Source organism: Amia ocellicauda, chromosome 13, assembly GCF_036373705.1.
Source record: "Amia ocellicauda isolate fAmiCal2 chromosome 13, fAmiCal2.hap1, whole genome shotgun sequence".
NCBI classification, from domain to species: Eukaryota; Metazoa; Chordata; class Actinopteri; order Amiiformes; family Amiidae; genus Amia; species Amia ocellicauda.
Genome location: NC_089862.1, coordinates 28,213,263 through 28,237,144, shown reverse-complemented (window position 1 = coordinate 28,237,144; position 23,882 = coordinate 28,213,263). Strand labels below are relative to the sequence as shown.

The 23,882-nt window shown below is 40.3% G+C and overlaps 3 protein-coding genes and 2 non-coding genes across 6 annotated transcripts in view; all 5 read left to right on the top strand.

The window, feature by feature from the left end:
* Positions 1 to 315: 315 nt before the first annotated feature.
* Positions 316 to 6,897, top strand: plin2 (perilipin 2). Of its 2 annotated transcripts, none has more exons than XM_066720425.1 (9): positions 316 to 431; positions 1,022 to 1,058; positions 1,442 to 1,637; positions 2,321 to 2,403; positions 2,567 to 2,852; positions 3,495 to 3,679; positions 4,155 to 4,283; positions 4,384 to 4,671; positions 6,630 to 6,897. In XM_066720425.1, the coding sequence occupies exons 2-9, from the start codon at positions 1,029 to 1,031 to the stop codon at positions 6,759 to 6,761; spliced, it is 1,329 nt and encodes a 442-aa protein (XP_066576522.1). In that variant the 5' UTR covers positions 316 to 431; positions 1,022 to 1,028; the 3' UTR covers positions 6,762 to 6,897. The 2 variants fall into 2 exon arrangements, with proteins under 2 accessions (XP_066576522.1, XP_066576521.1); XM_066720424.1 differs by having other exon boundaries at positions 4,381 to 4,671.
* A 1,629-nt stretch (positions 6,898 to 8,526) lies between these two features.
* On the top strand, positions 8,527 to 18,643 carry haus6 (HAUS augmin-like complex, subunit 6). Its single transcript, XM_066720423.1, has 16 exons — positions 8,527 to 8,999; positions 9,464 to 9,559; positions 9,994 to 10,072; positions 10,264 to 10,393; positions 10,521 to 10,668; positions 10,912 to 10,974; positions 11,140 to 11,194; positions 11,420 to 11,593; positions 11,861 to 12,054; positions 12,377 to 12,506; positions 12,913 to 13,015; positions 13,261 to 13,354; positions 15,877 to 15,937; positions 16,461 to 16,571; positions 17,044 to 17,173; positions 17,379 to 18,643. Exons 1-16 carry the CDS (start codon positions 8,878 to 8,880, stop codon positions 18,194 to 18,196), a joined length of 2,508 nt encoding a protein of 835 aa, XP_066576520.1. The 5' UTR covers positions 8,527 to 8,877; the 3' UTR covers positions 18,197 to 18,643.
* Positions 15,635 to 15,762, top strand: LOC136767037 (small Cajal body-specific RNA 8). The gene has a single exon (XR_010821815.1).
* LOC136767038 (small Cajal body-specific RNA 8) lies at positions 16,847 to 16,975 on the top strand. The gene has a single exon (XR_010821816.1).
* Positions 18,644 to 21,039: 2,396 nt separating the features above from the next.
* dennd4c (DENN/MADD domain containing 4C) overlaps positions 21,040 to 23,882 on the top strand; it is a 55,510-nt gene continuing 52,667 nt past the window's right edge. Inside the window, exon 1 of the mRNA XM_066720422.1 lies at positions 21,040 to 21,390. The gene's annotated coding sequence lies outside the window, so the exon portion shown is untranslated. The remainder of the gene's footprint in view (positions 21,391 to 23,882) is intronic.

Genomic DNA, 23,882 nt, shown 5'->3' with positions numbered 1-23,882 from the left:
GAAGGTATGTATGTACTGCACAAACTGTACTGTAAACTGTAAAATACATGCACAGCCCAGAGAGATCATACTTGTCTGTGTTAATGCATGGATGAATGAATTAACACAGACAAGTATAATCTCAAATTAATTAATTAATTAATACATATCATTCCCTATATGACATGTACAGATTTGGAAACATCTAGAAACTTGTGAAAATCAAGATGGAAATCCCCCATTGTAAGAGCCTTCACCTTTGGCCTGGAAACCAGATGATGCACTCCTGTCATCTGATTTCGTGACGTAAAGGTTTCTCACGTAATCTCGCGAGACCTGGAGATGCCCTGGTATTATATAGAGCTGCGCGGCGAACAGACAGCAGTCATAGCGGAGTCAGCAGTTCGCAGTCTCTTGTTGTTTTGAGGATTTTCGTTTCATTTTCTGGACTGGTAAGAACAACTTTTGTTTGATTTGGTCACTGGGTGAAGCTTTAGTATTGGTCTTTCGGACGGCTCGCAAAGGGATGAAATAAAAAGGTGTAGCAACAGTTCTGGGTAACGTGGAATAGTCAGCCTTCTTGACTTTTGTTTTCTTCGTTTTAGTGTCGCCTTCTTGTAGCGCAGATTTCCGCAGTTCTACGCAGATATGCAGAATCTCTCCGCTCCCATTGGTGGAGCCGCGCAGAACTTCTGAGATCTGCGCAACAAGAGCAGACACATGTTCCGAGTTGTCCGACCTCCGTGAAAGTGACTTGATCGTGCAGTTTGGCGTGTTTTAATGATCGCTTTATACTAAGTGTCATTTTTGCAGTGGGTCCTAAAGCGGAAGAATACGGGGGATTTCATTTACAATCTAATCAATCTTAACTTAAAAATCGCATGAGATTTAAAACGAGTCAACCGTATAGAAGCTTTATTTCCTTTTTAATTAGTCCTAGCCTATACATCCTTCATCAGGTTAGGCAGACACGATTAAACTGGAGGATGCCGTGTAGTCAGAACTGTTGCATGATCTTGAAGTTTTATTTTCTCTCTCGTAGATAAAACATGGCGTCAATGGAGGTGATTCAGCAGCAGGTGGGTCTTTTGTTTCTCTAATTATGCACGAAATGCTTAAGTCCCAAAACTAATTCCCCTTTACTAAAGTCGGCTGAAGTGGATTTTTACTTTCCTCCAGACGGTTTACTATAAATCTACTTATCCCACTTTAGGCTTGGGTGTTTAGATATTTATAAACTTAGTGTTAACATTTATTTAAGCATATATGGACCTTGTATGGAAAATGTTACTTAATGATTTGTCTGATTGAGTCCTGAGTTTTAAATGAAGCTTGGTAATTATACTCCCTGTTTTGTGGTGTAGTAAGTCATTGCATGTCCCTATAGACCTTAGTCATTCTCTGACCTACAATCTGAATTAACTAGTGTACATGTAAACTTAATTTGTGTCTTTCTCTGCAGAATGTGGTAGCTAGAGTTGCTAACCTGCCCCTGGTTAGCTCTACCTATGACATGGTCTCCAATGTATATTGTAACACTAAGGAGAATCACCCCTACATCAAGTCTATGTGTGAAGTGGCAGAGATGAGTGTGAAAACCATTACTTCTGTTGCTCTTACCAGTGCCATGCCTATCATCAACAAACTGGAGCCTCAAAGTAAGAATAATATTCTCCTTCAGTCTACTGGTGTATGTTGTATGCCAAACCTTTGTATAATGATGCTTGAGAAGGAAAATGAGTGTGTAATAAGGCACGTTTACAAACTGGAAGTGATTAAGCACTGCAGTCTTGCCCAAGATGAACTTTCCCCTAGTTTACTTTCTTGGCAGTGCTCACGTCCGTTTGAATTGCTTCTCATGGCCTAAGCCAGGGGCTGATAAATTCTTGCAGGCCTGATATTTTCACCGAGAGAACTTCTTTATCAAGTGAGTTTGTGGTATACAGAAGATATATTTTGAGGAAACCACTGCTTTAGCAATTTCTTTCCCTCCAACTTGAATTGATTTGTATCGGTAAAAGGTTTTTCAATGCAATTGTTTTTCTCTTAACTGACAGTCATTGCCCACATGTTAAGTATGTTAACTTACATTTTGTGCTAATTTTAAGAGGCCACATCTGCCATGAATGAATTCACCCATGAACAATAATTCACTTGTATCTTGATTTTCACATACAGTATTCTTTAATAGGACTTCATTTTCATGTTTGTTCTAAAATATAAACACTTTCAGCCATCTTAAATATTTCTGCTTTTGTCAATTCCTAAATGAAAGCGGTTTGACTTCTATATTGCATATGCATCTACTATTTTTACCTGTAACCATAACTTGTTTTGACAGTTGCAGTAGCAAATGACCTGGCTTGTAAGGGTCTGGATAAAATTGAGAAGACTTTGCCAATCCTTCATCAGCCATCTGACCAGGTATGTCCACATCCTGGTTTCTTTAATTTTTGTAACTGGCAATTGCTGTATTGATGCAATAACTACAATATGAATATACATACCACAGTGTAGGAAAAGCATGAAGAACAGCATTTTGTTTCAGTAACTACATACAAGCTGATGTTTTCCTGTGCCCCCCCAGGTTGTCGCCAATGCTAAGGATGTTGTAACTGGAGCCAAGGATGCAGTGGCCATCACTGTGACTGGTGCCAAGGACACGGTGTCTTACACCATCACTGGAGTGGTGGACAAGACCAGGGGGGCAGTGCAGGAGAGTATGGAAATGACCAAAGCGATGGTGAATGGCAGTGTGAACACAGTGATGGGCAGCCGTGTGGTGAAGATGGTGAGCACTGGAGTGGACTCGGCACTGAGCACATCCGAGTCTCTGGTGGACCACTACCTCCCCCTGACTGAGGAAGAGCTTGGTAATTGAAACCTCCTTTAACTGGATTTGTTCATGTGATGATAAAAACACAGCTGTAATGTAATCTGACACTTTGCTATGGTTAGATCATCTTGGCACATTAAAGGCTCTCCTAGACCCGTCAGTCCTAGGTTTCTTGTCTTAACATAGTAAGCAAAAAACTGCTTAAGTACTGAAGGAACCGAGAATGGGAGCTTTTGCATGCTGTGCGTAATGTGATGTTTGTGTAGTGTATGCATTAGCAAGGTCCTCATTGAAGGAAAAGTAAGAATCTGAATCGTGAAATTGGCAGAGGATAAGGTTATTTCAACATATAGATCACATGAGTAATTGACTAAGTCTTAGACTTGATTGTGCCCAGCTTCTGTTCATGAAAATAAGCTTGTCTTGGAGAAACCAAGTTAAAGTACAGCAAATGATAAACATGATAAATTGCAAGGAAAATGAATCTAGTTTGTGCTGTTAATGGTGGAACTGTTCTGCTCTAATCTGCTTTATCAGTGTTTCTGCGAAATGTAGCAACTTCTACGTGTGTAGTAAATGCACAGATATTTTCTTTTTTTTTTATGAAAAGATTAAAGCATTGAAAATAAACCTTGGAAGTTCTGAAATCCATAGTAAAGTAACTTTCCTTTTACTTTAGAGAAAGAAGCCAAAAATGTTGAAGGATTTGAAGTTTCAAGTAACAAGCCAAGCTATTACATCAGGCTGGGCTCCCTCTCGGTCAAGCTGCGCAAGAGGGCATACCACCAGGCAATTGCCAAGGTGCGAGATGCTAAACAGCGGAGTCAGGAGTCCGTTTCTCAGCTTCACTACACTGTGGATCTGGTAGGTCTGAGCAGAACTGAAACTACATGCTGGGACTGGTTAAACAAGAGAGCACCAATGCTTTCTAGGGCCTGGAATAATAAAATGCTCTGTTTAAGATGTTCAACCATCTTCCACTTGTTGAATTCAGGTTTTGACAATGTTTCTACCAGTCACTTATACCAGCTGTTTCCAGTCCTGTTCTTGGAGATTCCTAGATCTAAGTTTTCATTCCAGCTCTAAACTTGCTTAACCAAACTTCTGTATAAGCCTAGATTTAAGAGTGTGTGTATTTTTTTAAATGTGCTATATAGTTGACTTGCAGTTGTAGACTTCATCAAATCTTTGCTTTCATCTTCAAAACTCAGAATAAAGAATTATTTTTTTGGGCTTGATTTTTTTTTTTTTTTTTTTTTTTTGGAGTGAACTGTGTATTGCTAAAAATGGCTAAAAGTTGAAACCGATCTAAATATGTGCATTTTTTTTTTTTTCCCAGATTGAGTATGCAAGAAAAAACATGGACAGTGCCAACCAGAGGCTTCACAATGTCCAGGATAAACTGAACTCTTGGGTGGAGTGGAGGAAGAAGTCTGGGGACAGTGAGGTGGAAAAGAATGAGGCGGAGGTATTGAGTGCAATTGTTGCTTGTGACAGTCAATTGGTCATTTTAAACTAACTTCCTCTAGGTTTGGTGTTTTTAATGCTTTGTCTTCCTCTCTTAGCAGATCGAGTCACGCACTCTGGCCATAGCCCGTAATCTCACCCATCAGCTCCAGACAACCTGCCTGACCCTGGTATCCAGCATCCAGGGTCTGCCCCAGCACATCCAGGACCAGGCTCACTCAATCACCCACGCTGCTGCCGAAATCTACAGCAACTTCAGCTCCGTCTCCTCCTTCCATGAGCTCTCCGACAGCATGCTGGCCAGCAGCAGAGGGCAACTGGGCAAAATAAAGGAATCGCTGGATGGTGTCATGGACTACCTGGTCAACAACACCCCCCTCAACTGGCTGGTAGGTCCCTTTTACCCCAGGCTGAGTCCCAACCCTCAGCCCAGCCATCACAGCGGGCAAGAGAAGAAAGGGGAAGAGATGCAGGAAATGCAACCGCTGAACTCCGCAGACTAGTGCTTTAGCTTTAAATTAACTCTGCTTTATACGCCAAGCCTGAAGTGAATTTCTCATTGGTAGGGATTTGGGGACCGGGACCTATCCTCTTTGAACTTGTGTAGCAGTTTGCAGTCTAGTACTACAGTATCATTTTGTTCCTTTTATACTGTATTTTTGCATATAAGCAGGAGAAGGCATTCCAATTTTAATTGCAATCAGTACAAAATTGGCTAAATTACAAACACTGGCTATTTTATGTGTAAGATAAGTAAATTGAGCACATGTTAAATGGCTATGAAACTGCACTTTTGATTTGAAGGGTGTGTTGAGAGGGAAATCTGTTAAATCACTTAAGGGTGTACTGTCCCACAAAACGTAATGTTCTGTTTTTCCGTCCCGTTTGTGATGTTGTAGCTGTTTGCTGCTGCATATCCTGCTTGTAGTTCACCGCATTTGTCTTCGTGCTGCTGTAGTAATGGCTGCCTCTGCTATGCTTTTTGTAGTCCCCCTCCCATCCCTACCTTTGTGCTTTTTGTAAGATGAAAATAGGTAAACCTAAGTAATCCTGGAATTTGAAAATGTAATAAAATATTCATTGTCACTGCCTTTTGTGCTATAATCTGTGCCTTTTAGTTACTCGTTGGTACTATTGTGAATTTGTATGTCAATCTGTCTTGTATAACCATTTGTAATAAACAAACAAGCATTACATCTGTGTCATCTTACTCTTTTGGAAAGAATAAGAATTTTAAGCAATAGATAGGCTTTTCAAATTGACATTCACCAGAGTTTTCAGGCTTCCATAAAGCAGGGTTTATAACACAAGGTTTTGAAAGTGTGTTCAAGATTTTCTTGCTGAAAATTCTGCTGGATGTCCATTCTTTAATGGACTGCTATTGCTTGTACCCCAATATCCAATGAAATGGCTGCAATGAGGTCAATGGCTTGCATTAGGAAAGCACAACCCTGCTTGTGGTTGAAGATGGGTTTCACCGTGTGAACAGAATTTATTCATCCCCATTCATTCTGGTTTGATCTTTAGGAATGCAAATGCTATATTTCCATCCAATAAAAATGGCAGGGGTGAAGTAAAATTTTATGGACATTTTTCCTATTTACTGTAAGTGTAGGATGTCCCTTCTCCATCTGATGTGGTCAGCTTTTCCTCCATTTAAGTTTTGTTGCCTATAGGGCTTTTGACTCATTCAGCATGTGATCTGTAAGTTCAGTGCTGTGCACAAGGTATGGCACAATAAAATGCATTCCAAGATTTGTATAGAAAGGTAACCATATACTTTGATTTGTTGCAATCTGAAAGCTGGATTTATACTAACCAAATGGCATTTTGTTTGTAGTTTTCTGGGAGGTGGTGTCCATTTTTGAGTTCAAAGAATGCATGCCTCTTGTGTTGCTGCTTCTGTTTTCTGGAGTTCTGGGTGTTTAACTTCAAATGCAACTTTTCAGTTCTATTTGTGGCAAAAAATATTGTACAGCTTCAAAATTTTAAATGTGGGTGCAAGTTCACGAATTCAAGTTTCCTCTAATGTTCTTGTCTCCAGTTGTGTGATGGAAAGTAGTATGAAACTGCCACTGGTGGGAGGGGGGGGACCTATCCATACAATCCCTTTGACCAAAGTGTGAGTTGGGTGTTTTGACATGGTAACCATAGCCTTTTCAGTTGCCAATTGGTTATGCATTTGTCAATTTGATATATTCATTTTTGAGATGACCTGCAGCTTGGTTTTCACTTGGAGGGTTATAATTGTTTATTTGGGTTTTATTAAAAGCACTTGTAATTTTATGTATACATGCATATATTTTGAATGCTCTGTTTACACACAGCTTTCTTTTACATTTGACAGGTGCCCGATTTCACCATCACGGACCTTTCCTCTGAGCCAGACGACTATAACCAATCCATTGATGATCCCGATTTCTCCTTTGACTACTCCCGTGCCAATGGCCTTGTTTCACCAATCTCTCTGCCAAATTAAGCCTTTTGACCATAAGTTTAAAAATGCCTGTTGCTATATCATGAACATTTGATCATTCATTGTAGTGTGGTGTTTTGGGGTTCATTTGGTGGTTTTGGATTATTTATTTTTTTCCTAATAAAATATTTGCAGCTAACTGTCTGTTTGGTATTTCTCTCAATCTACAAAATGGAAAAATGTACTGCATTGTTTTAGGTCTTGTATCAATTTCTTAATGCTCATCAATTGTGAGTGTATAAAATGCATAGATGCTAGTGATGGTTGTAATACATTTTGAGAGGAAGTGATTTTCTGGGGGGGTGATCTTATGCTGTAGGTCTAAATGTGTGACCTACAAATTATGTATGCAATATTTGTAACTCATACTTCACTTTCAGCATTTTAAATGGTTTGTTTTTCTGATTTGAATATTCAATTTCACTTTAGCAAAGGCCCATAGCTTTGCCCCACTTAATTATTCATTCTTCTATCATGATCCAATGATGTGTGTATGTATAGAAGTGCACACTCAAAAAATACCAAGGTTTTGAAGTTTGTTGCCCACAATCTACCACTGTATCCTACAGAAGGGCAGTATTTGTATTTCCCATGTATGTTTATTCATCCATATCAGCCTTTATCGATCCACTGCTGGATGAAGGCTTCCCAGTTGGGGAGCAGCAGCCATAACACTCCACAATGGCCAGACATGTTGGCGAGCATCCTTCAGGGCAGTTTAGAGTAGGTATTCAACCTAAGCAGCATATCTTTTGGATGTGGGAGGAAGCTGAGCACCCAGTACCAAAACAGCAAAAAAGAGCGGGTGATTCAGAACTGGTTTATTCTCAGCCGCCTGTGGGAACCAGAGTACTCCTATATATCTCCTTGCCCCTGTGATTGGGTCCTCCCAGTCACTGTTCCTGCAAGGTGTTAACCTTTGACCCCTGGATACTGGGGATATGTCCCTCCCCCTACAATTAAAACTGACAGACACAAACACACTGCATTCTCTCTATTCCACATAACAGTTCCAGATGGCTACAATATGTAATCTGCATATGTGGTGCAAAATATATGGTCACTTTAACTTCCATGAGAAAATAATGGTCTTAATTAGTTTTGGAGAGTTTGATGGGCACACCTCCCTGTATTGGCCCCAACTGTAACAACACACCATGATGATAGATTTCTGTGCATAGCTGTGATTTTAAGACTGTTCAAGGAAAATTCCTGGGCTGGGTGGATGGCACCACATGATTACATGATCACTGTCTGGTAATTGTTCAGACTTTGACTGGAAAGAATAACAGGAACACCTGGCAGTATCTGTGTTTGAAGGCTATGGCTGGCACTGGTGTAGTGTGTACTACCCCCACTGTACCTCATGCTGTGGAAATAATGACTGATTCTTGTCATTAAGCATTAAGTTAATTTTACTTTTCAAACAACCTCTGAAATTAACGCTATGAATAGAAATGGAATTACTCCTCCAAATTATCTTTCCCAAGGGTTGCTCCCAGCAGTATCCTGAAGAATAATCTAAAATTCTGTATAACCCAAAAAAAGGATGAACGTTAACGACTGTATTGCTGATTTGACGTGGCTCAAGATCGTATTTATCCTGAAGATGTTCAAGTTACATTCCTGCACAGGAGCACAGAATCCAATGTAAAATAATAAATGCAGAATACTCCACGTTACCGCAACAATCGCGAGATTTACAACACGAGTTCGATAGAGGAAGTAGTTTTACGTCAGAGCACAGATGCTGGATAAGTTCCGGGTCACTCGATTAAACCTTCTACGCATGCGGAGCTTGAAATCTTTTGGCGGTTTGAAATAGTTCATCCCGGAGACCTTACAAACAAACAAACAAACAAACGAAATAACCCAACTTCCAAACCGACTGTGCGAAGACGAACAGGGGCGTTAGTAAGTTGGGAAATGAGAAGCAATAAGAACAATACGGGACTTTTCTTCTTTGCATGGATGGAGAGAAGTAAATAAGCACGATTTCAGCGCTGTCCTGGATGTGCTTTCTTTGATTAATGAGCTGGACAGGTTAATACGTCCAACTGTCGCATATTCTATGTAGACCCTTTTACGGATATATAGATCATAGAGATGTCATAGGAAAATGTCTGGCCATCGAAAACGTAATTCAAAATATCTGTGGTGGTCACTCCTTTCCCTGGGGTTTCAGCCGGGAGCCGCCGCCGCCTCGACAGGCAGAACAATTCGCCACATCAGCCTGGGAGTGTGAGTCCTATTTCTTGCATGTTTGTTAACAATATTGTCTATAATCAAGGGAGTGGTGCTAAGACATTGCATTAAAACATTTGAATACTGAATATTTTTCTCCCAATTATGGTTTTGCTTTTGAATGCTCTTCCTGTTTAGTTCTATTCTACATAAACTAAATTCTCGTCGGCACATCCTCCAGGAAATCTCTCATTAAAATGCATCATGTTCAGAGATGTGGAGAGATGTACCCCTAAATCTATTGATGTAGCTATTTGAGCAGCATCCATATCGGTCTAATTTCTGCGGTTTGACGCACTGCAAGAAAACACCCGCTTACTTACTTAATTGTATGTATTCCTTCATTAAATCGGACTACTAAAGGTGGACCAGATGTTTTTGTTTGTTTTGAAGTCAAATGAGTGATGCCTGTGTTTTACTGTCCTGCTTTAAGTAAAATGTACTTTTTATTTTCTCTTTAGGCATATGTTTGACAAACCAAATAAAGACGCCTTTTACTTAGTCGCCTACTTCTTATTTGAAAAGCTAAACCCCAGCCAAGCTAAAGAAGCTTTCAGGTAAGGTAATGCCTATATGGTGTCCTAAAATAGGATGCGTGTTGAATTATTGCTCTTTTCAATCAGTGCTTGACATGAATCCACCCTTCACTGTGGTGCCACTGCTAACATTGCTCTCTTTATAAGAAGGTTAAAGGTAAATGAGGGCAGTGCTTAATTGAGCATTGAGATGAAGGGTGAAGAAGCTAAAGCTTTTCAGTCTTGCCCTTTGATCGTAGATATTGGAAATGGCCATTGCTTTTAATTTTCTTAAAGCTGTTTGCTACGGTAGTATTGATGAGCAATAGGAAGCAGTATTTTGCATATTTTACTGAGATGTTGTAAATCACAACAACTCTAAAGTTGTAAATGAAACCTTTTAAAAACATAAGTATTAAACTGTTTCATAGTCATCTCTAACAAATATGTATTTATCCCTTTGTTCTTGCATGTAGGTTTTGTTGGCCAGTTTTGGATAGAAAGACTGATGCTGAATTTCGGAAAATATCTTATGGCTGGCTCCGGGATATCTCGGTGAGTATAAGGAGTTTCGGAGCACAGTGGCACATCAGTTCTGCATATGAGATCTGACCTGCATCACTTGTATTGGATTTTTTTTTTTTTTTTAAATGGATCTGTGTTTTTGAACTCCATTTTAATTTGTTGAAACATATACTGGCTGCTTATAAACTGTAATATTTTGTATTGACCATTGTGTTCTTTAGACTGAATGTGGGGATGCCTTTCCCAAAGTGGCGGCCTCCATATTCCTTTCTCCGGGAGGCTCCAAGTTCATTAACCTCATGCTCCACTTTGCCAAGCATGTCATGATGCAGGAGATGAAGTCTTACAAAGGTACGTGTTAATCATTTTGTGGCTTTCCTGTCACCCTTCTCCCTCCCCAGACACCTGTGACTATGTAAATGTATATACTTTTTGACTGATTTATAGACATTTTACATTTTGTCCCTTCTCAATGAAGGAGATGGTGCATGGATACCAGAAGCAGCGGCGTCTAAAGCTCAGTCTGTGGAGACGGCACGGAGAAGATGTCAACTGGTGAAGAACAGGTTTCAGCACTCTGCTGTCAGTGAAGACTGTGTGATCCAGGAGTACCAAAAGAAAGCACAGTGAGTAGAGATTAGGAAACTTTCCAAAGGAGAATCTAAAAAGGAGTGAAAACATTTTTCAAGTTACTGTTGACCACACTGCAGGTTTTGGGGTCATATTTTTTGACTTGGATATCATTCAATTTTTGCATCCAGTTATTACTTTGGGGGAGGCTGCAAATGGATCCATTTTGATGGAATATTGGTTTCTTTCAAATTAACTTCTAAATATATTCTCAGCCTCTTCTCTGCCTTCACTCATAGGTCACTGGTGAAATCATTAAGGGAACTAAGAGCAGATGGTGCCAAATATGATGATTTGCTGAGGTATGTTGGCGCTTTATATAGTGTTGCTTATATTTTAGTTTAGTTGCATTTTGTAAGATTTGCAATTTCACTGACTGCATCCAAAATAATAACTGAAATGTGGGAAAAGTAATTCCATTTCAGTTATTTGTACCACTTTGTAAACTAAAACCTTCTCAATTGTAGGCAAGAACCAGAAGGGGAACAGGAGAAGAGTCTTCGAACTGAAAAGATCAAAAAGGTTTTTTTTTTTCCTCCTCACTCACTTTTTATCTGTTATCAACAATAAATGAAATGCCACAATATGTACATGCAAAAGGCAACCAGGAGGCTTTGCTAAAGTGCCTATATGTTTTGAATCAAGCTGATTAAAAGAAAATATGGTTAGAGACTGAAAATATATGTAAAGGATGATCAGCATCATCCTACATTTTGTTATTGCTAAGGCCACCACTTTTTTTTCCAGGTTCGATTTCTGTGGTCACATCTCAGCGAAGTCCTTGCACTTCTGGAAGAAGAGAGGAAGGTTGTGGATTGTGTGGTTAAAGGAACTGTTGACCAGTACACATTGGATGGAAATGAAATCTCCTTGAAAATCCCTAGACTTTTGCTTGAACGGATAGAAAACTCTGTACAAACTGTGAGTATTCTTTTTTTTTGTTGAATTCAGGATTTGATTTTGAAATTTTCTATGGTGTAGTTTTAATTTCCCTATCTTATGTTTATAGTAGTTTATGAAGCTATGCTGTTTTTATTCTTATTTGCCTCTGTAGTGGGATAATAGCATTTTCAACTGACAATTCTTAATGTAGGTTTTATTTAATATGGAAGCTGGGGCCTGTGTACATCGACCTGTTCCACTCCTTGAGATATTGGTAGATATTCTTAGCCCTCGCTTGCCTTGCAGTCCCATGTTGGGAATGTGTATGAGGCGGGACAGGTCAACATCCTGAAAGTGCTGCAGCTGCTGAATGAGGCTCTGAAGATCCTGCGGGAGGAGCGCTCCCAGGCTGGCGCTCACATAGTTGAGCTCGATGTGCTGCCGATGGCGGACAAGGTGACTCTCCACAAAAGGACCCTAGATGCTCTTAAACTCATGAGGTTAGTCTTTATTTTTCTCCCTATGGGGAAGTCGGGTAGATTTTTGGGATGATAAATACAAATGCAAATGTTATTTAGGAGTTTGCCTTCAGCTGGGTTTTTATGGTTAACTCTTTAATGCTGAAGCCAAAACTGATTGGTGTTGTAAATTACTTAATGGGAATTGAAACTATTTACTTTAATTACCATATTTGGCAGTCCCCCTTTATAAAGGGGGAGCCATATGAAGTGTTTTTGTTCCATAACTGATGATACCTTCCTTTCACATATCGTATATCTGAACTGGTCTGGGCATGACGTTCATGCCTGTCTTTGTCAACAGGAAGAAAATAACAATGCAGGAAATCCCTGAAGTGGAAGCATCTATCCAGAAAATGGAGAGAGACTGGGAAAAGAAATGGGAAGACTACCTGTACCAGAAACCATTAACTCTGTTGATCAACAAGGATCCTGTGAGTAGGAACAGCTAGGAATTGGGATGTTGTATAAAATGGCATAAATTGCAGCAGTTGTACTTCTGTGATGCATCAATGTATTGTCCTGGTTTAAATCAAAACTTTTTAATGAGGGTCTGTTGTGGAAAGCTGTTGTGGCTATTCTAGCTAAAGGGAACTGCTAACTTGCACTTCAATTACATTGTGATACTTTAACTGTATACTCATAAAACGTGCCAAGCTTGAGTGGGAATAATGTAGCAAATTGGTAAGGATTTGACCTTTCCTCGATACTAAGTAAAGGCTGTGAAAATAGGGCAATGTCCATGCAGATGTTTGTGAGTTCAGCTATGTATTCTTTTTCAATATCCAAGGCTTAAGAGATGAACATCCTGAGTACTTAACCATTCCTTTCCTTTTCCAGGCTCTTGACCTACTCCCACCCATGTCACCTTTGTCCTTTGAACCAGCTACTGAGGCCAGCTGCAAGTCCAGTGTGTTCTCTCAGTACCCAGCCAAGCTTTCTGGTGAGAATAAACTTTACAAATTAAAAGCATGCACATGAGTAGATATTGCAATGTATCCAGATGGTAGGAAAGCTTTTGGACTAAAATATTTGAATTTCCAGTGTGCCTTTTCTTGAGGAATAAAATATTCAGGGAAAAAAGTGGTTACAGGATGCTGCTTAAATAGTAACATTCATAAATCACGTGACATCCTACTGCGCTCACAGGAATCTTGACTATGCGCCTGTACTGCTGTTTTAATACAGGGCTTTTACAAGTCGACTTACCCCAGGATGGGTTCCCAGCAAGAAGATGCATTTCCTTGGGAAGGGCTGATGGAGAGGATGTAGTCCCCAAAAGGTGCAATAGATTTATCTAAAATCATTAGAAACACAAGATACTTTGAATCCATTGTAGCATTAGGATCAATGGATTTTAATATGAAGTGCATCTCTTTAGGCAAGCAATACTACAATTTAAATAAGCCTTGTGTATTTAATGTTGATTGATCAGATCTAGACTAAATAGAGTTTAATATACTGATTTATTTTAATCAAATGAATACTAGTAGACACTGCTTTTACCAAGATTATGAAAACAGTCCCCACCACGCTCCTGATAACGGTATGACCTTTTTCATCCTTCAGTATTTTTAACATTGTATTTAGCGGCATGAGAACAAGTTAGTGTGCATACATAGATTGGAAGACTAACTGGCTGATCGTGTTTTGCGCATTTCTGTTTTTTTTTTAATTAAATAATTCTGGAATGTATGCTGCGTACATCTAGGGCTGTCTCCGAAGGTTCGAGTGTTGGAAGGTGTGACAGTCGCATAGATTTTCTCGTTGATAGAAAGCGACAGTGTTTGAATACTGCAGCTTGCCACCGCACACCACAGCGGTTTAATGGGTAAAGGTGGGGAGTGGGCATAAATGGTGAAGGGATGTGGAAGAACGAGTCAGTGTGAGTGTGCTGCAGTAATGACACTATTTGTTGCACCCGCAAAGATAAGTTGGGTCTACTGCTTGAAAACCCCCGCAAGCCTTACACTAAATCACACTTCAGATGTCCCACCATCTAAATTAAAATATGGGCAGTATACAAATCAAAAGTTAAATAGAAGATGCTGGATAGAACTAAGTTCAAACCGTCCTAAAAAGCCCCTCAATTGCCACTGTCTTGTCAGCAGGCAATTGAACCAGATTTCAAAATACATTGTTTAAATGTAAATCTACGACTACTCTGCTACAAAAATGTTTCTTCTGAGAGCTCTATCCCACACCTGCCAGCATGCCTGTGGGACCACTGTGGTGATCTGCGTTATTGTCTCTTTATCCACGATCTTTACAGCAAAGTGTTAAACAAATGTGAAACAAAACCAGTTTCGACAAAATTGCTGTTTTATTTTGCTTAATGCACAGAAGACCCCCCAAAAACTAATGTAAATTTACAAGTGAAATTTGGTATATCACGGAGGAATAAGCATTTTCCGCGGGTTAATTTAACAAACGTGTTTCCATTTATTATCCATTATTGGTCTTAATAAAACTTAAATCCCCGCACTGAAGATGATCCCATTTATTACGCAGCTCCATACTAACTGCCAGTTCGTTGCAGTTGACACATTACTAGGCTATTAGTTTCAGTATAATGTTGAGAAACTGAACTGTGGAAGGGAGCCTTTTTATTATAGTTCACCCAAATGTAGGGCTGGGCCATATGACTTAAAAGTAATATCTCTATTTTTAGAAGGTTGGGTGATACACGATATATATCTCGATGTTTCTTGTTTTTATCCAATCAAGGTACAAAATAAGACCTTCAAACTACAAGTATTTCGTTAATCATTAAATATGCAAAACTAACAAATACTACATGCAGGCTGTCTTAGTAAATATATGCAGAATGCAACGCATTACAGCGCAAGTGGTGTGTGATTACTATTACGTGTGTTATGTTATGTGATATGTGTGTGTGTATGACACGCATACATGCATATACACATTATTTACTGTCACATAACAACAATAACACAAGTAATAGTAATCCCGCAAGACATGCGCTGTGAAATGCTATAGATTCAGGTAGATTTACCACATCCGGGTTTATAGTGGTGCATTTAAAATCTGGACAGGGACATTTCTTCACTGACTGTCGCGTTTCGATTCTACTTTTCGGTACAGCACGTGTTAATGCAAAATAGTTAATAAAACTTGTTGTACCACTTCACCATCTAATGAAACTTTCTGTTTGCATTGCTTTGCCATTTATTAAAATGCAAACAAACTATTATTGTTTATTTTTTATACAAATGATATCCGTCTAAATTAGCAGGAGTGGGGGAGCGATGGCGTATTGTCGGGGTGCCTGCAAATCGAGTTTAGCCCGGCAACGTTCGTTATGTAATGTGTTCCGAACCTTCAAACATTAAAATGTATGTACCCAGGAAGGTACATCTACTATATACAAAACTGTACAGATTAAATTGCAGCTTTAAATCGTTTACACTGGCAACCAGTTACAAAGATGAGGCAGTAGTGTGGTGTAGTGGTTAGGGCTCTGGACTCTGGAGCAGAGCGTTGAGGGTTCAGTCCCAGGTGGGGACTGTATAAATGTAAAATGTAAAAATGTAAGTCCTCCTGGGAGGGTGATACACAGGCAGTGATCTGTACTCTGCCTGTCACTAGCCTTCCCTAGAGTAATGCTGCTCTCTGATGACCGGGGCGAACTGAGGGAAATCGCAACGGACAGATACGGGGCACACAATTTGCTGATCTTTTGATCGCATGTGAATAATTTAGACTAGTACAGATCTGGTCCTGTCATTAAACTTGCCCAGTGTTGCCAATATCCAGAGCCTCTGTTTTCTACCTGTCCTGCAGCTCTGTGATATCCGCAAGACTCCCAACACCTTGCAGAGCTGCATCACCAAGCCCTGCAAAGGTAGGTTAAATGCATGAAGTCTGTATACACACCTCCCTCCCCTCCATTTACTTGCTTATATGATGTAAGCATCTAATTAAATGAGGTGTTCATGGTTATTTCTTGTTGTGCATCAGGCCTTATTGAAACAATTTCTGTGGGAAAATCAGATTAGACTTCCATGAAGGAGACTTACCTGCTGTAAGTGCAGAGACTGCCTATATTTCTTAGTTTGATTTTAACATTCACTTATTCTGAGGAAATATGGATGTTAAATATCCAATTGTATTTGGCTTTGCATGATCAAACTGCATTGCAACTACACTTTATAATTGTCCTTTAAGAACCTTGATAAAATCATACAGCCCAGTTCTCAGTTTTCTAATATCTCTCCCCTTTAATCCTTGATTTAAAAATATTGCTTTCTTATTGATCTAACAGCTAGCTAATCAATTGTTAAGCTGGTAGTGAATCCTACTTCATAATGGAGTTAGTCCACAGCTATGTTGCCCTATTGAATGTTTTTAATTTTGATTTTATGTAGACAAGCTTTAAGAGAACTCCTACAGCTGTGAGAAACGTGCATCCAAAAGCGGCTGGCCGGACGAAAACCACAACTATTCTACAGAAGGAATGTGACAATCTGGCAGACCAGGTACAGTGTAGTGTAGCTGTACTTTAGCTGTCTGTCCTGGAATGGGACTTTGTATGAATTTGTCTGATCTCTCTCTGAAGCCTGTGGAACTCACTGGGGGGGGGGGGAATCACAGCACAGTAGAGCATTGAGTTTTTTGTTTGCCACTCCCTCATTCCTGATGCAAGTTCTCAAGTCATTTAACACATTGAGTCTAATTTATATAGTAACTTGCAGAATCCCTGAGGATATCTGTATTGTGTTTTTGTGTCTTTGAATAACTTGTTTTCCTGTGGCGGGAGGGTGATACATGGGTAGCAGTGAGCTTTGCTGCCCGTCACCAGCCTTCCCTAGAATAACACGGCTCTCCGATGACCGGGGTGAACTGAGGGAAATCGCAACGGACAGATACGGAGCAGACATGTTCAGCTGATCTTTCATATCCTTAAGAACGTGGTTTTAAAACCACAAGTGTATTGTGTATTCTGTGCAGTTTGCTGAAGCGGTCACCAGAAGCCCTTCGGAGTGTGGGATTAGGGGGCTGGGGCTGGAGGAGCTGCTGAACACGCTGTCCGACCCCTTCTCCACACGGAAACAGCTGCCCCGCACGCCAGAAAGCTTGAGTGAGTTCCTTTCTGTCACTTCAACATTTAATCTGAAACCACGTCACTACAACAGTCCCCCTGGCAGAGATGCACCTCTCCAATGCTCTAAAAGATGTACTATGTACCTTCAACTCTTAAAATAGTATGTTATTATATGCATATCTCTCAGATTACTCTGTGAAAAATATTTCGGAGGAGATTGTATTGATTTTAATCCTTTCAGTTTCAGATGTGAAAAGTTCCTGGAGGCGAGCAGTTGAGGAAGGGGAGGCAGAAAAGAGGGGACTGTTGGGAACATTTTCAGATGGGAATGGAAGTCCACTCCTCACACTGTCGGATGTCAAGGAGCCCGTTCCAAGCCCTCTTGTATCTTTCCTAAGCAAACCACTACTTCAGGCTGAAAATGCTGCTGCAGAAAGCCTGAAGGCTGGGAATTTGAGTAGGCCATCTGTGAGGCGAGAGAGGGAATCTTTGCACTCCACGCTGTCCTGGAACTCGACGCGGCTTGTCGGGTTAGACAGTCGGGACAACAGTGGTGTTGTGCAGTTTAGCATTGCTAACGAAACCATGCCAGAGATGCTTGGTGATGAAAGTCTCCAGAGTTTCAGTGATGTAGAGTGTAGAGACCAAGAGTCGAGCAGTGCTGTGGAGAAGGAGGAGGAGGAGGAGGAGGAGGAGGAAGTGGAAGATGACCTTTTCCTCCCGAGGCTGTCCTCAGAAGCTCTGATACCAAGTATTGACCTGCGTTCTCTGCGCAGTCGATTCGATCAGATTCGAGCTGTGTACCGAGAGATGTCGTTCACAGGCTGTGACAAGGAGGTGCCGGTCGAGCTCTGCCCCTCCCCGGCTGATCTAGAGGCCTTGAAGCCTGGAAACTGTGAGGCAGCAGCCACAGTGTTCTCCCTCGACCTGGACTCCTTGGAAAGCCCATCGGCCACCAGCAGAGAGGAGCGCTGGAGCCTCCCCCCGCTGGTGACCTTCTCGCCCATGGATGATCTTCAGAGTGGATTAAGAGAGGGGGTAGAGAAGATTGAACTCTGATTTTGGGATAGCACTTTTTTTTTTAATAGAAGATAATGTCCCTTTTTTATGAAGCTCTGTTGCTGTGCAAGTGTAATTGAGATGTGTAGAGTACTTGCTATGCCTTAATACATCTAATCAGTGCATTTAGGAATATTTGAATGCATAAGTAAAAATACAAAGGCAATGTCTTCAGCTTCTTGAATGGTCTAACTTTTAACCCAAGAGTATTTTTCTACCTGTATTTTAGGGCTCAGCCCAACTCTTGAGCTTTATAAGGCATTTAGAGAACACAATTAACTGCTTAGCTAATGCAATTTCACATCTCTCCTGACTAAGTTGCTTAGATTTTCACTGAAATGTAATTGATCCCTTACATTTGTAAGTTATTGTACTAGGACCTACCACTGGGATGCAGTGTACATGATTTGTAAATATACTGGTAAAATAAAACCTGTTGAATTGCAATGTATGCAGTTTCAAGGTTTATTAGCAAGCATGTCTGAAAGCAGCCCCAAATCTGTAACCAGTCTTCACAACCTTTTTTTCTGTTAATAAATCTGTTGACAAGTATATTGCAGAAGGACATGAGGTAGACTGTCTTGTAACCTGTATTGTACAGTACATGGTATCATTTGCTATGTATTGTCCTTGAAATGGACACAAGGTGGTGCTGGTGTGCAAGATTCCAGTTACATAGCTTGCTGGATGCTGTAGGCAAAATGAAGTGTGTGTGTGTGTGTGTGTGTGTATATATATATATATATATATATATATATATATAACAAAAATATGCAAGTGAACAATAAACCCTACTGTAGGTGACTACCCTACCACTGGTATAGTTGGTATATGGTATAGGCCCTATAAGAATTATGCTTTTGGGGAGATTCTCATTAGGGTGGAGGGAATACATTGTGAACATGGCACTATTGATTATGAACTGAGGTTTTAGTTTTGTTCAAATATTTTCAGTACCTAACAATATCATGACAAAAGGATCATTCTTATCTGAAATATTTGGTTTTGACCAAATGTCAACAAAAGTTAAAAGATTATAAGGCGTGCTAGGTACAATTACTTGCCATATTAAGTGTGATGCCACAGTTGGAACAGGTCCTGTCTAGGCATGTTCTAGACTGACTCATGAATATTTATTCACCTCCCCTCTTGAACCAGGCATGAAATTTAATATATATATATTTTTTTGCAAAATTAAAAAGGTCGTCAAAAAGAAAAGGTGAACAACTGGACTATTTGGAGATGGTCCCTGTATCTTTGATTAAGACCTGAAATCTGTAATGCATTAACCTACTACTGATTATGAGAACTGTATTAAAGTCAGACTTGCTAGGCTGCTACTTACACATTTGGTTTTCAAGAATATATTCTACATCTATAGAGAGCTGTCGCATGCCACATGCGTGTAATTATCTATTGAATCAAATTAACCATAAAATTACAATTACAACACAACTGCACTTGTCAGGGGTGGTAGGCTTAAAAGATGAAGGGTATCTTAGTGTAGTGAAATGAAAATTGGCTTGAAGTCGCATTGAAGAAGGATGTGAGAACAAGTCTCAACACCAAGCTAGATAACTGACATTGAGGGATGTTCACATCTGGTTCAGTACACCAGTTTTTCCGAGATTCCCGAGTGGTAAGGTTTAGTGAATTCATATTTGGTGATCTGTTGTGTAGTAGTCATTACAGATCAGGAATATCATCCACCCCCCACTGCAGAGTGCTGATCCATCAGGTGTCTGATCACTCCACAGCCCAGTCCCTAATGAAACACTCATTCAGAAAAGCGAGTGTCAATTACCGCACAATATTGCAGTGAACACTACCATTTTTGTAATGTTAAACACTGGACGAAAATAATGCTCGCAGTTAGTACAGCTTGTTCAAATGTCCAGTTCCCTGTCAATAAAATGCCCCTCGTTGTCAATCGTCGGTTGCATTAAGTGATGAAACAATTGTACTCTTCTGTGACGATACAAGGAAACAATGGCCTTTGTCAGTGCATTAGAAAATAAAAACGAACTATTGGGTTACTGTAACGGTGTCAGGAGTATAGTGCACATTTATCTTTTGGATTTCGACTTGGATTAAAAACAGCTGGAAAATAAAAAGCAGGAATAAAACACACCTGGACAAAAGCGTGGTGGGCTGTATAGACCACGTGATTAGATTTATCATTGCTAACTGGGTTTCAAAGCTTAAATTCATTATTAATTGATTTCATGCCTATTACTTCCGCAAAGTGTGCACGTCTCTCACACGGAAACACGAACTGTAGGAAACAGTTTCAAAATACGGAGCAATCTTCCATTTGATGCGTGTAAAGAAAAGAAGAAGAAAATAATAATTCCGGGGACCGGGCTGATATACCTGTGTTGTAAAATAGATATGGACTGCACATGCGAAAATGTATTACATGCATTTTAGTTCTGGAGGTCTATTTCCCAAGGAAGGGAGTTAAGAAAAGTTGAATTTCACGTCGAGGTTTCTACTTTATTGGCTGCACTCTCATAAAAGTACGTCACTCGGTAGTCAAGTGCGCATGAAGTAGATTGGATTTCATTATTGAAGCATGCTATTTTGCATGCTTAGACTAAACAAATATTTTAAAACGAAATGATTCAATGCACCATCACTGAACTTTCTGCCCAGCTGCGCAGCGGAAGGGAACCTGCAGTTTTCACCTGTTTCAAGTAAAAATGAAATGAGTCTCATTCCATCCGAGCTAAAACAGAGGGCACTAGCCTGACGAAAAGACGACCGTAAAACGTGTGTTTCTCATACAGTCCTAAAAGCGCCCGTCACCGGCCGCGGTCGTGTAGCGCAGGTTTCCGCAGATCTGCAGAGATCCGCCGATCCCATTGGTGGAGCCGCGCAGAGCTGCGCAGATCTGCGTCGGAGTTCTCTGGGCGGGTCCATTCTGCCTCCAGCAGCAGCAGCAGCCTCTGCACAGCGCAAGAGCTCAGCAAAGTAACAAAACACAAACATGGCGCCCGCTGGCACAGACAGCAACAGATAAGAGTATCGCCAACAAGTGGGGAACTAAGTTTCCAGTCAACTGCGAAGTGTGAGCATTACAGGAGTCCGGTGGAGGTTTTCGGATCTACGACCAGGGCGGACTCTCTCTCTGGGGTTGAAAGCGGCCAGTTGCCTTCATGTCCACATTCTTTCAAGTGCTATAAAACCAGCTGGTAAGTGCTCCCAGACCTATTTGGATCAATGTCCGAGTTGAACCTAATGCAACATGTGTTTTCATCCTGCCTGCCTGGGTAAGGAAGAGAAGAAAACCGAATTGGGCCAGGGCCGAAACTTTGGATCGCCCAGTCTGATACCAAGAATAAGTATTTATAATTGTAAGTTGTGGACATGCCTCTGCCGGGTAGTTTGTTGCTGTGCAATGTGGAAGTTAATAAATATGTTACAAGCTGCTTTCAGTTGTTTAGATATCGTTAACTTTTCCGGCATTGCGGGGCGCGTTTGTGTGTGTTTGGATGCGGTGACGTCTCGCCGTGTCCCCCTCTCTCAGCTGCGTAGGCCCGGGTCTCCACACGGTGGGATCGGTCCTATGTTGCGCTGGGCAGGTGTCCAGGGTGTGTCAGCAGGCAGGTATAATCTGCTAAAACCAACACGACCGTCGTGTGAAGTCGCCTTTCTATGACTGAAGAAAGTTAAATATTAAAAAGTGAATGTATACTGGGTCACTTCCAAGGGATTAACTCTTTATGACGATGTTTGCATGTTTCCGTGCAATCGGCATACATTGTCCGTTCTTGTACAGTGTGTGTGTGTGTGTCTTTGAAGCTTATTATTGCATCAGTGGATACGTATTTGAACGTATACAAGTATAAAGTAATTGAATGGAAACATTAATGCATGAGTCTCACTGCCATAAACCAGGACAAATACCATAGATATTTTTTGTAATCAATGTCAAAATCTTTCAGGGTACCAATACCTCCCAAAAAGCTGGACACTGTTGTACATTTGCAATAGGTGAGCTGCCCCCAGATTAGATGGGTGCATTAACAGTCACACAGTTTGTGCATATATGCAGAGTAACAGTGATGAAGAGGAAATCAAGGAGAATTCCAGTGATGCAATCCACACCTTTTTATGATGTTTAGCATGCAGATGTGAAAATGAAAGTAAAGATACAGATTGGAATATTTGAAAATATTACCTCTTGACCTGGGAACTTTGTAAGATTTCTGTAGTAGTGTGTAAGATAAGGAACTATTTAAACGGTCCAGTAAGACTTTTGTGATATAAATATTGGCAAGCATCTTCAGGAACCCAGTTTCATTCAGTCTCAACTTTCATGTTTATTATTCAAGTACTACAGATTGATTTACATTTAAATTGCATATCTGTCTGGCAGAAATCTAGTGTGATGATGGCATGATCAGACTTGTGCATTCTATACAGTTAGTCAGAATTACATTTTAGGAATACCTAATGTATGTTTAATTTGCATTTGAAGTACATTTTCTGCCATTTCTGATGTTCATTCTGTTTTTATGGTGGTATCCACCTTAGGAGAATGAGCCAGAATACCTGCTCACTGCTTTTCCACACATCTGTTATATTGTCAACGTGTGCAGTGGCCAGACACTGACGCACTCCCTTCTAAGAAAGCTCTTGTACACTGATTTCTTTAGTGGGTGGGCCAATCTGCAGTGTGTGGGCAGTCCCGTGACTGCCTAGCTTCGTGTGATTTGGTATTTTTAAAAATAGGTATATATTTAAAATCTTTTATATTGTAAATTAATGTACGCGTCAGTTTATTTTGCCCATTTATATGGTTTGCCAGGTTAAAGCCATTACATATATTTTCCAAGCCTTTGTGATTTGTCAGTGAAGGGAAAGTGCAAAAGTGTTGCACATCCCTGGGAGAGTAAGGCATTTTTTTTAAATATACCCCCCTGGTCCCCAACACTGTGCTGTCCGTCCCTCACGCTGCAGAAATCAGAAGTTTTGCAAAATGTGCTCCCTGTGGAGTGGCACACGGCTACAGGCTGGTGAGGGAGGAGTAGGGAAGGGAGGAATGTGAGACAGCCTGTTTCATCCTTGGGCTCAACTGATTTGCAGTGTGTAATTTTATTCTTTTAAGAAAGAGTCAAATACTAATATGGCATGTTAATTGAAAACAGAAAAACAACATCATGCATTAATTGGCATATGGAATAAGACAATCATAGGGTTATATGGTTTAAATTAGCACTCTGAGCCAGCATTTACAATTACCTGCTAAGATGGATGATTTTAGTTAGTTTGACATAACAGCATAGCACAATCATTGTGCAGTACATTTTCCTGTCTTTTTGATCATTCATGCTTGCTGTAGAGTGTGCTGTGCCAAACAGACAGTTTCACAGTTACATTGTAATGGAAATTTACAGGCTTCTAATTTTTTTTTTTAATTTTCCAGGAAGTGTGAGGAGAAGTGTTTGCTTTGAGACTGAAACCTGATCTACTGCTTACTTTAAACACATTGGTTGAGGGGTAAACATGACAATCTTCATCTGTCAGCCACGTTGTGTTTAGGTCTGTAAAGGAGGCTGAAACTTTCCTTCCTTTTATTTTTGCCTCCTAAGGCTAAGGTGGAAATTGAAATCTCAGAGGGTCTATAAAAGCCTATATAAACTGACCTTGAGAGCATGTAGACCAATAGAGTGCAGTTGTT